Source organism: Chiloscyllium plagiosum, chromosome 1 (assembly GCF_004010195.1).
Source record: "Chiloscyllium plagiosum isolate BGI_BamShark_2017 chromosome 1, ASM401019v2, whole genome shotgun sequence".
NCBI classification, from domain to species: domain Eukaryota; kingdom Metazoa; phylum Chordata; class Chondrichthyes; order Orectolobiformes; family Hemiscylliidae; genus Chiloscyllium; species Chiloscyllium plagiosum.
This window is the reverse complement of record NC_057710.1, coordinates 85,663,352-85,676,257: the sequence shown is the minus strand read 5'-3', so window position 1 is coordinate 85,676,257 and position 12,906 is coordinate 85,663,352. Positions and strand designations below refer to the sequence as shown.

General features: G+C 37.7%; 1 protein-coding gene across 3 annotated transcripts in view; it reads left to right on the top strand.

Annotated features, from left to right (window-relative positions):
* cep135 (centrosomal protein 135) overlaps window positions 1-12,906 on the top strand; it is a 135,068-nt gene that overhangs the window by 42,169 nt on the left and 79,993 nt on the right. For all 3 annotated transcript variants that reach the window (XM_043690581.1, XM_043690562.1, XM_043690570.1), the window contains 2 exons: window positions 7,202-7,330; window positions 11,142-11,357. In XM_043690581.1, coding sequence (XP_043546516.1) covers window positions 7,202-7,330; window positions 11,142-11,357 — 345 coding nt within the window. The remainder of the gene's footprint in view (window positions 1-7,201; window positions 7,331-11,141; window positions 11,358-12,906) is intronic.

Here is a 12,906-nt window from a genome sequence, read left to right as displayed (position 1 = left end):
GGTCCGGAGTCAATGTTGAGGACTTCCAGGGCAACTTGCTTCCAACAGTGTACCACTTTGCCGCCACCTCTGCCAGATCTGTTCTGTTGGTGGGACAAGACATATCCAGGGATGGTAGTGGTTGTATTTGGGACAATGTCTAAGGTATGATTCTGTGAGTATAACTATGTCAGGCTGTTGCTTGACTTGTCTGTGAGTCAGCTCTCCCAATTTTGGCATTATCCCCCATACGTTAGTGAGAAGGACTTTGCAAGATCGATAAGGCTGCTGCTGCTGTTGTATTTTCCAGTGCCTGGGTTGATGACAGGTAATCCGTCCGGTTTCATTTCTTTGAGACTTCATAGCGATTGATACAACTGAATGGCTTACTTGGCCATTTCAGAGGGCAATTGAGAGTCAATCATATTGCTGTGGGTGCGAAGTAGTGTATAGACCAGACCACATGAGCTGGCACATTTCCTTCTTTGAAGGCCATTAGTGAACCAGATCGTTTCTTCTGACAATCAACAATAATTTCATGGTCATCAATAAATTCCAGTTTTTTTTAATTGAGTTCAAATTCCACCATTTGTCATGGCCGGATTTGAACCCGAGACTCCAGAACATTAGTTGAGTTTCTGGATTAATAATCTAGCGATAATACCATTAAGCCATGAAGGAATTCCAGAATTAAATTGGGAATAATCAGGAGTAAGTCATCAGTGCAGTTGCAAAAGTAAAAATGGTGAACTAAGGGGTGTAAGTTTAACTGGCAATAGCAATATTAATATAGATTAAAAACATTTACAGTTTTACTACATTATGATTGGTCAAAAGACTAACAGGAAAATGAGGAGTTGATAAAGTCAGAGCTCACCATGTTAGAATCCTTGTTGATTTTTCATTATTTTTTATTTTATTCTGTAATCAGTTTTAATTTGCAAACTGAAAAAGATTGGTGAGTTTTATGACAGCTTGAGGTAAAAGTAAGCTTTGATGTTTGTGAGTTAAGCTTAAGGGTTAATTGTAGGCTGATCCTTTCCTAAAGGCTTCCAACCATCACAGCAAAGCTGGGAAGAGCATTGTGTTTAAACAGATAGCAGAAGTTGGCTATTAATGAGATCAGTATGTGAGCTTCCAGCAAATCTGGAAGAGACCCTGTGTTCAAGCATATGGCCGGTGTTGAATAATTATTGAAGCCTCGGGAAGAGTTGATGAGTGTATCAGGGTGGAACTATGTTTTCTGAGAAATGATTCTGGCCTGCTGCTAAGACTATCAAAATTTGAAAGCTCCCTGCCTAATTTGATACATCAACTTCCAAAAGTCCACACAGTAGAAAACTGAGTTAGAAATATTGTTCCTTTGCCTGGGTGAACTGAGAAGGTGATCCTGATCAATGTTTCCGGAAAGTCCATACGTTTACACCTGTGAAACAATGCATTAGGAACGCCACTTAAGTAATCTGGCCATTTGTGTTATTTTCTTTTATTTATTATCTGTCTCTTGTGTGAATGGGAAGCTGAAAACATGTTTTAGGTTTAAAGGACAGACATTAATCAGTTTGCTAAAATTATTGTAGATCTTAAAGTAGGTAAATTGTTTATTTAATGGAGAAAGTTGGTGTGTAAAAATTAATTATTCACAAAGTATCATTTAAAAGTTTGGTTAGGAACCATTGGAATGACTATTTGGGAGTCAGTCGTTTAATTTTACTATGTTGTGAATACAGAAATGCTGATCTAGTTCAACAGACTGTCTCCGTGTTATAACATGACCAGGGGCTGGATTCCTGGATTTTGAAACGCAGACAGTGTTGGTCTGGAATTTTGCATTTTGGTATTTAAAGTGGGTGATTACTTTTCAAATGGCACTGGAAATAGTTCTGAATGTGTCAGAAGTTTCCCTGGTCTGGTTGCAGGGTACAACTAAAGCTAAACTAGCAGAGTTAGTCAGCAGACTGGATATAAAGTTACCAGAGCAAGGTAAGAAGGCAGGGAGTTTAGACTTAATAAGTGAAATAGTTGGGTTTAGCGGCAATAGAGAGGTGGGGCAGATAGTATATCAGATGCATCAGTGAAACTTGAGTTGCAGTTCAGGCAGATGGAAATGAGATAATTGAAACTGGAATTCCAAAGAGAGAAAGAGAAAGAAAAGAGAAAGAAAGGGAGGAGAGAGAGAGAGAACACAAGAATTTAAGTTAAATATGATGCATCTTCAATCTAACCCAAAGGTTTGGAAAAACAGAGAAGAGGACGTTTCTAATTACAAGCCATTATATTCAGTCAGGAGACGTTTAAGATTGAGCAAGTTTTGCCAAAGTTTGAAGACAAGGATGTGGAAGCTTTTTTTCCCATCACTTGAGAAGATAGCAACACAAATGAGGTGGCCAAAAGCAGGTGGGATGTGCCCATGCAAAGTAATTTAACTGGTAAAGCACAAAGGAATGATCTAGGGATTATGATGAGGTGAGAAGTGATATTCTAAATGCATTTGAGATGGTCCTGAAAGCTTATAGAAACAGATGGACAAACTTATATTGAGTTTAAAAGCGTTAAACACAATAATTTTGATAGGTGGATAAGAACATCAAAGACTGATCATATTTATAATGCCCTCAGAGAAATTATTCTTTAGAAGAATTTAAAACTTCCTTACCTTCTATAATCAGAACTCATGAAAGAATTGTACAGTAGCTGTAATGGCTCATGATTATGAATTGATGCATAAACCTTTTTTCTTTCACTCCCAGGGATTTGAGCAAAATAAAAACGTGGGAGAGTGAAAGAGAGGCAGGAAACCAGGGTAGGGAATGGACACTGGGGAGCACACCACGAACTACTCCTTGGATTAAAAATAAAATCACAGAGTGGAGGTTAAATGTCAGGCCATGTGCATTTGGAATGATCAAAGTTGCAAGGTAGACCCATAGGGCTCATAAGCATTAGTAAAAATGGGTTGGCGAAAGATCACAAAAAGGTACTACCGTGGACTAGGTTGTAGCGTTAACTATAACAAAAAGGCTGGAGCTGAATTCGGTTCCTAGTAAGGAAATTGTCACGTAGATGAGAGGCATGCAGGATTTTTGCCAAAAGGGAGGATGATTCCTTTTCTTCAGGTGAGGTAACTAAACACTTAACCATACTAAGAGACACAGGAGCAACACGTCACTTTTACTGGAGAAAGAATTAATTTTCCCTCCAGAGAGTTTGATGGGAGCTCCGGTTCCCTGATATGAAGTACAACTGGAATGTGATTTTCCTTTATAAGGAGAGAGAGTTGTTGGATTAGGAAAAACATTACCTGTTGAGGGAGTAGATTTACTTCTTGGTACTGATATGGCAGGACTACAGATAGCATCTTCATCAATGCCCAAAGAAAGTACAAGAAACAGAAATTGCAGGGACAGGTCACTGGTGTCTTGCCTTCATATGTGATAACTAGGGCAAATGGTTAACCAAAACCCATCAATAAGGGTTGATGTAAAACCATACCAAGTGAAAAAATAACTGAAACTTTCCTGAATGGTGAAAAAGTATGCCTGGTGGAGTGTTTGGTATGACGTCCCTAACTACAACATAAAAAGCAGATCCTGAATTAACTAAGTTAACACAATCAGCTTATACTGGGTTAAAGGCCAAAGGAATGGCAGTGTGCTTTTATCTTTAGAGCAGAGTGCTAGGGAGGAAGTGGAGACTCCCTCATAGGTGTGTGCGTCCATGAGAGAGAGTGAGTGAGTGTGTGCGCATCACATGCACATTTGTGAACACTCTCATAGACACACACAGATATAAGTCAATGGGGTGAATTTGCATTTGCAGATACATTCTATTTTACTCAAAGTGCATAATCTGCAGGCAGTAAATCCATGTAATAATTTTATTAATTCCTACTTTGGACATAGAACCAGTCTGACTCAAGACTAGGATAAAGACAGACTCTAACCTCATACCTTTAATGCTTTGTCTGAGCTGAGATGTCACTTTCTTTTATAAAACCTCAAATTATCTCAATTAATTGTGCCTTCCCAGGATGTTAGTGGTGGGGGCTTTGGTGATGCTAATGGAGTTTTCACATGTTGTTTGTTTTTGGAAGGTAGGCTTGCTGGTTTGGCCAGATTTATTAATCAACTCTGATTCCCTTGGAGAGTACGATAATCAGCTCCATTCTTCAACCTATGTAGTCTTTGGCATATCCTCACACATACAATGCTTTTAGAAAAGGATATACTAGGATTTTGATCCAGCAGTGTGATGGAATATGATATAGTTCCAAGTTAGGATGATATGTGGCTTGAAGCGGAACTTGCAGCTGATCATATTTACACTCACCTGCCTTTGTCCTTCTAAATGGTCAAGTCTGTGTTTGGAAGGAACTCACAACGACATAAACACTTGATGTTGTGGGTGCTACGGTGGCAAATCCTAAGAGCTGTGGGCCAGTCATATTTGTTAGCTTTTTTATTATTGGAGAGCTATCTAAAGAACAAGCTGGTTACTTAACTCATTGCTGGAACAGCACAGCAGGTCAGGCAGCATCTAGGGAACAGAAGATTCGACGTTTCGGGCACATGCCCTTCTTCAGGAATGAGCAGAGAGTGTTCAGCAGGAGAAGATAAAAGGTAGGGAGGAGGTTTGTATAAATTTAATACAATTAACACTGTAAAGATGAAATGAAAGGTAACAAGATTAAAAAGAAATTCATGTTTATATATATTGTATTATATTCCTCACATACTGAAACTTATACTGTAGTTAATCTAGGAAATAAGAACTTTACTAGGAATCCAGGTCCACTCAGCAGAAACCCATCCTCAGAGTTGTTGCAATACCTGGAGTTAAAAAAGAATTTAATCCAAGCCAAGACCTTTTCTTTATACTGGGTTAAAGGCCAAAGGAATGGCAGTGTGCTTTTATCTTTAGAGCAGAGTGCTAGGGAGGAAGTGGAGACTCCCTCATAGGTGTGTGCGTCCATGAGAGAGAGTGAGTGAGTGTGTGCGCATCACATGCACATTTGTGAACACTCTCATAGACACACACAGATATAAGTCAATGGGGTGAATTTGCATTTGCAGATACATTCTATTTTACTCAAAGTGCATAATCTGCAGGCAGTAAATCCATGTAATAATTTTATTAATTCCTACTTTGGACATAGAACCAGTCTGACTCAAGACTAGGATAAAGACAGACTCTAACCTCATACCTTTAATGCTTTGTCTGAGCTGAGATGTCACTTTCTTTTATAAAACCTCAAATTATCTCAATTAATTGTGCCTTCCCAGGATGTTAGTGGTGGGGGCTTTGGTGATGCTAATGGAGTTTTCACATGTTGTTTGTTTTTGGAAGGTAGGCTTGCTGGTTTGGCCAGATTTATTAATCAACTCTGATTCCCTTGGAGAGTACGATAATCAGCTCCATTCTTCAACCTATGTAGTCTTTGGCATATCCTCACACATACAATGCTTTTAGAAAAGGATATACTAGGATTTTGATCCAGCAGTGTGATGGAATATGATATAGTTCCAAGTTAGGATGATATGTGGCTTGAAGCGGAACTTGCAGCTGATCATATTTACACTCACCTGCCTTTGTCCTTCTAAATGGTAGAGTCTGTGTTTGGAAGGAACTCACAACGACATAAACACTTGATGTTGTGGGTGCTACGGTGGCAAATCCTAAGAGCTATGGGCCAGTCATATTTGTTAGCTTTTTTATTATTGGAGAGCTATCTAAAGAACAAGCTGGTTACTTAACTCATTGCCTTGGTTCCCTCAAAGAACAGTTCCGAAGTTAGTTCTTCCAATATATAGGTGCCAGGATGAAACTAAATTGAAAGCAAGAAGAAAAGGTCTTGGCTTGGGCCTGACCTGCTGTGCTGTTCCAGCAATAAAGTTTCAGCTTTGATCTCCAGCGTCTGCAGACCTCACTTTCTCCTACTTAACTCATTGCCTTGGTTCCCTCAAAGAACAGTTCCGAAGTTAGTTCTTCCAATATGTTGGTGCCAGGATGAAACTAAATTGAAAGCAAGAAGAAAAGGTCTTGGCTTGGATTAAATTCTTTTTTAACTCCAGGTATTGCAACAACTCTGAGGATGGGTTTCTGCTGAGTGGACCTGGATTCCTAGTAAAGTTCTTATTTCCTAGATTAACTACAGTATAAGTTTCAGTATGTGAGGAATATAATACAATATATATAAACATGAATTTCTTTTTAATCTTGTTACCTTTCATTTCATCTTTACAGTGTTAATTGTATTAAATTTATAGAGGATATGTTGCTTTTTTTAAAATACCCATAAGATGCATTGAATATTCACTTGCTCTAAAGAAACTAATAAAATTTATTTGTTGAAATAAGCAGCCTTTCTTTCCCAGTTCAGTCCGCCTACTTCCATTCTTGCATATTCCATTAAAAAGCATAATTGTCTTTTGAGCAGTTTATACTATCTGCTTCATAAATTCATTGGCAACTTATTTCCTAACTCTGTTTTCATTTTGGGAAGGAAGTTCAGACTGGACAGAATGGCTGAAAATGTGCCTTCACTTGACTTCTCATTGATGCATCAAAATAAATTTTAACCAGGAGCCAACACAGGACAGAGATTTAATAGTGGTTATGGTCAGATTTTCAACAGAATGCATTTTAATTTATGTAACACTTACATCACTTCATGAAAATGGATAGAATTTTGATTTAAGCTTTGTAAATGCATCCTATTGTCATGCAATAAATATTTTTTAATCAACTATTGTCACCAGTGTTGAAAATTCCAGGAATTGTGACAGTGTTCCCTCTCATTTCTCTGTACTGTCACCTTGTACTGTGTGGTCTCTTTCAATCAAAAGCACAGCCAGACATGCACTCACCTTAGTGGGAATGTTGCAGTCAACACACTTTCCATGCTTTCTATTTCATTACATAGCATTATTCATTTATCTTGGTGTAATGTAGTGTGCTGCCAAGGGAGTTAAAAATGAGAATGCCGTGTGTCTTTTTCAGAGTCTTTCACTTACATTATTTGTATTCAGTGTGTGTGTGTGTTCATGTCAATTTCAATGCATTTGAATTTTTATCATTTGTATATGCCAGTAATATAAACATTTCCAGAGAATACAATATTGACTCTCCATCATTATGCTTTGATACAGATACTTTAATACATAAAATACTTATTTTCAGCCTAATCACACTCCTCCTTTTCTCAATGAACATTCTTTTGCAGATTGAAGTACGAGATGAGGAAATAGAACGCTTGAACCGGACACTGGAAGGTGGCCGTCCTCATGATGTGATCTCTCTTGAAGCCAAAAACAAAAGTAATGAGCGACTTATAGCACACTTAAACCTTCAGGTGCGAGTTCTATTATTTGTTTGTGATATTTATCCAGAAGTAAGCCATTACTATGACAAAACGCTTTTGAGGTACATTTCCTCGAATATTTCTGAAGTGGCAGATAATTGAGTGATCTGTTTATTATAGCTAGTGTATATATTGACCACGTGTGATAAAGGGTGTGCAGCATTGCTAAGGAAAATGATTTTGATGCTTTATTATTGGGAAAAAAAGGGAAGTTCTGTTTCTTTCTTGTGGGTCTTGGACATTACAAGATTACAATATGAGGGGTATTTGATAACCACACTAAATGCCTGATTTTAATTCTGGCTGATGAAATTGGGTTGGTATGTAATTATAATAACAGTTGTAAATATTTTTTAATCAACTTGTTTAGACATGTTGTAAAATCCCACTGGAAGAGGCAAAACTTGATGCTACCACTTTATTTCCTTTGTCCTCCTTTCTACAGTTAGTTTTTATCATGCACCCGTGGATTTGGAGCTGGTATTCTCCACAGGAAGTTAGCATGTTTGTTAATGTATTTAAATTGTGCTATTGTGAGCTGGAGTCTATTTTAACCAAAATATTGTGATAGAGCTGATGGGGTTACTGTCTCAGATCCACTAATGTAGTTATTAGAGCAGAGTAAATTTCATGTAAGTGAACTTTTGGATCATGGTGATGTTTGATAGTAAAAAGAAAAACCAAAATCCATTTTGTTTGCCTGCTACCATCCTGTATTATTTATTGACCAGGTCATAGCAATCAATCTTAGCAAAGACCCAGAAACTGAGATAAGGAAGATCAGAGTATTAGAAAACTTTGGGAATGAAAAGTCTAAAATCACTTGATTCTCCTCAGCATTTTGCACTTGCAATGCTACCACTTTATTGTTTCATCAGCTGCAGTATGCTTTCTGTACTTAAATTGATTGCAATACGCAATATACAGTACATACAGGGCATGAATTACAAGTGGGGAGCTCAGGAAGATGTGTTCCTCCATGCAGGTTTCATAGAACTCTGGAATGTCCTGCAATAGGACCTGCTGTCTTCAGGACCAAGAAGCCACATTTTGCCAGTAGCCATGAAAATAGCGATAGAACTAACCTTCACTAATTGCTTCTTTCAACCACAACTCCCAGTCTACAGTTCACAACTGCACTGAACAGGTTGATGACACTTTTCACTGGGCTAAGTAGTGCATTACGTCACACCTCACCTAAAAGCCAACATGGGAGAGTTTGGGAATTTAAAGCAGTGTCTGATTCCTTGTCCAGATCAATAGTCATTACCCCTGTTTTGCTTTCAAGTATTCAGCAAAACAGCGAATGTCATTTGTCAATAGAAAACAATAACTACAAGATCACCCCAACTTGTTCTTGAACTGAATATCTTAATAACACTATTTTAGAAGGTATTCTAGGGTTAACCACATTTCTGTGGGCCTGGATCATACGTATGCCAGACCAGGTAAATATGGCAGATTTCCTTCTTAGAAATGACATTGGTTTCTGAGACCATCAATTATATTTTCATGATCAGCATTATTGAGATTAACTTTTTAGTCTCAGATTTAACAAAGTATTTAAATTTACTAGCTGTGAACTCATGTCCCAGAACAGTAGAATGGGTTTCAGCCCAGTGACATTACCTCTATGCCACTGTATTCCCACATTTTATAGCAAAAGTAATTGTGTTCTGTTTAGTTCTCACCTAAGTGATCAAATTTACTTCTTTTCTTAAAAGAGGTGAGCTACTTCTTTGATATGCTCACCTAATAGAAAAACTCATTTACAGCATAGAATGCAGACATTTGCGCTTTGTATCCATACAGGTCAACAAAGATCTGACTACGCTAATTTCATTTTGCAGCTTTTGGCCCATAGCCCTGAAGGCTATGTCAGCATGAACGAATATCTAAACACGACTTAAATGTCACCAGAGTTTCTGAAACGATCACCCTTTCAGGCAATGAGTTCTACACCATTCCATGAAGGAGTTCTCCTCAACTCTCCTCTTAACTTTTTACCTATCTTAGTTCTGTCTCCTGTTTATTGGCCCTCTATTAATGGAAAAAGGAGTCTTCCTATAATCTGATACACCTCTATGAGGCCCCCGTTCAATTTTTGCTACTCCAAGGAAAACAACAGCAGCCCCTACATTCTGTCTTCATATCTCAATCCCTTCTGTCCAAGCAGCCTCTTTGTAAATCTCCTTTATACCTGTTCTATTGCAATCACATCATTCATGTTATGTAGTGACCAAAATAGCGTGCGATACTCCAATGTTGGACCAATCAGCATTTTATACAGTTCCGAGTGCTGCAGAGCCCCACTGGAATCACTTATAATCACAGAAACGTTCTTCCACCATCACCCCTGTTCTCTGCTTCTCAGCCATTTTGAATCTAATGTGCTACTTTCCCTTGGATCCCATGGGCTCTTACTTTCTTGTTCAGTCTGTTTTGAGGATCCTAATCAGAGGTCTTTCTCATGTCCATATAAACCACATCAAATGTATTACTCTCATCAAAATCGGGTTACCTCCTCAGGAATTTCTGTCAAAATTGTCAAACACAGCTTTCCTTTAACAAGTCCATGCTGACTATCTTTGATTAATTCCTGTCTCAAGTATAGGTATATTCTGCCCCTCAGAATTCTTTCTAATAATTTACCCATTACTGAAGTTAGACTGACTGACTAGTAATTTCCTGGTTTATCTCTTCGTCACTTTTTAAATAAAAGGACGACATTTGCAGTCCTCTGACACATCACCAGTAGCTGGGGCAGTTGAAAATTATGACCAGGATTGGATGGCCTCTGCTTCTTATATGGAATCCTTGGAGTGTTGATGGCTAACAATCTCTGAATGATATAAAGAGAACAAAGAAGGAGGTGAGCGTGTTTGGATGGAGAAAGATTGGAGTTGCAGTGTGTCATTGTAACTACGTGGTAGGATGCGATAGAGGAAAGGAGAATGGTCAGTAGTGGAGAAGAATTATTGAGAGGAATATGGTTGAGAAGGGTGAAGTGCTGTACTCGTCTTTCAGCTTTTATAAGATGAACAAAAGCCCTTTACCCAATAAACCTTCATCACTATTCTCTATGCCTGTTACATAATGGCCCTGAAACGATTCTGGAGCTGGTGAGGAAGTTTGTCCCCTGACTTTGTTTGGGAATATACAAAAGCCAGGGCAATCGTTCTACTCATTCCTGGTTCATTCACCAGAGAATGACAGGAGCTGTTGTATGCTTTTCTAGTTGTACAGTTAAGAATGTGGTAGAGGAGAGGGAAATTGTTGAGAATAACAGGGATAGGTGAGAGATGTTTATCAGATATTGTTGAGCTGAAATGTCTTCAATTGTGACTTTAGCAAGTACACAATTTAAAACAGTTCATGAAATCTTAATTGAAAATTCAGTGTGCCTCACACAGAAGATCAATTGAATGTAAGACTTGAGGTATAGGTTTGTCCTCTCCGAACAGATGAAAGACCATTGTGAATATGAATAAAGAGAAGATTATTTGTTTTGATTTAAGGGCCAAATTTGCCAGGCAGGTTTGAAGTAGTTAGTTTAGGGGTCAATTGATATCCAAATGTTTTGATGTCTTTGTCTCAAGACAACAATATGTATAGCAAGCAAGCTTATAGAACCCAATCAATATTGTAATTATAGCTACACAGCTTTCGAAATAATAGAATTTGTTGTATAATGCTTTTATTTATTAATCTTCGTTTAATTTAACCTTGCATTCACGTTTTAAAATGGTATGCTGTACGTGATGATATCAGGATGATTTTCCCTCTCAAAAAATAATTGCAGGTTGAATATCTTCAGCGAACTAACTGTGATTTGGAGAAGCAGCTGAAGGAACTTCTGGAGAAAAAAAGTGATGCAGCAAATGAAGTTGTAAATCTGAGCACGAAAAATGAGCACTTGTGCAATGAATTGAATGAGATTGACCATTTGGCACAGCAGTTGGAGAGGGACAAAGAAATTGCACTCGAAATTGCTGATAAAGAAATTCAAGAAGCAAAGGTACATTGTATCTGGAAACTCAAAAGTCATGCTTTTACTGCTTATATTAATGAATATACCAGAGAGTTTTTTTTTCAATAGCTCAGCCTACAGATGGATTTTATTTTGTTCTAAGGTGGTGAGTTGTTTTGTTATGAATGATGAATGACCCAGAGTAAATTCTGTTTCTCAGTCTGAAAAGGTATCTGAGAGGTAGATTTAGAGTTGAATGTATTAGGAAAAAGAATGCAAAAGATTATTTGGAAAAGCATTAAAAAATACTTCTGAAAGTATTATATGAAGTCTAGCAAAACGCTAATTCAGGATAGATTTGAGCAATTTCTTGAGACAAACCGTGATCAACAGGCTTTCAGAGAAGTTGATGAAGAAACTTTTCAGAAAATAAGAGGTTGCTGCAGTGGGTGCACTCTAGGTTCTTTTTGGGCATAATTATCTCTTATTGTTTTTATCATAGGATATGAGAGTCTTTGGCAAGAGGCTATTGTTTGTAAACAAGTCTAATTGCCCTTGAGAAAGTGGTGATAGCTCCCTTATTGTTTCTAGTGGGAGCGCCATACTGGAGATGGTAGAAATACCAGGCGATCTTTTGAGCTTGGAGGCTGCTGAAGGCAACATTTTGCATTTGAAAAGGTGTTTGGAAGGGTGAGAGTAGAATTGGTGGAAATGGATTGGCATAGCCAAAAACCTTGTCAGACACACCAAATAGGAATTCTCAGTAGGAGTAAAATGAAGACATATTGGAAACATTTATGTGGAAGGTTTCAAGGTCAAAGCAGATTTGACAGAGATGGCAAAACCTTGTGAGTAGAATAGAATCCTGCAGGAAACAGGGTGGGAGGAAGTGAAGTCAGTGTAGCTATGGGAGTCAGTAGACTTATAATACATATACTGATAGTATAACCACACAAAAGGAGAGAGAAGAGGGAGGAATTCATTCAGAGATTGCATCTATATATAATGAATAAGTTTGGCTAAAGAGATCAGCGATCAAAGCTATAAACAAGTGTTTGGGGCAAGGCAGACATATATAGTTAAGAGGATTGACCATTTTTGAGGATCAAAGTTAAATAAGCAACGTGCTATTTATCACGCTTTGATTTAGATCCGTGTATTGCATTTTACTGTTATTAACGTGATTGATCTCTAATTTGAAGCTATTTTTCAAACCAATATCTATTGGTATACTCATCTTTTACAGAGATTCACAAGGGTTTATTATTTATTTTCCAGAATGAAACCAAGAGACAGTGTAGAGAAATAGAAGACCTCCGTGAGCAGTTAGCTAAGTTCAGGGTTGTAAGTCAGATTTCTCTATTATAAGAAGATACAAAAAAGCTGTATAGACAAAATGTAATTGTGACTAATCCCACAAATTAATTATGTTTACTTCTGGTATTAAGTAGACAAAGGTCAAATTATCATCTGAAGTTGTTTAGTGAGAATGTTGTAACATTGTCTTGTTTAAGACATCTAAAGTTATAGAGTCATAGAGATGTACAGCATGGAAGCAGACCTTTCTGTCCAACTTGTCCGTACCAACCAGATATCC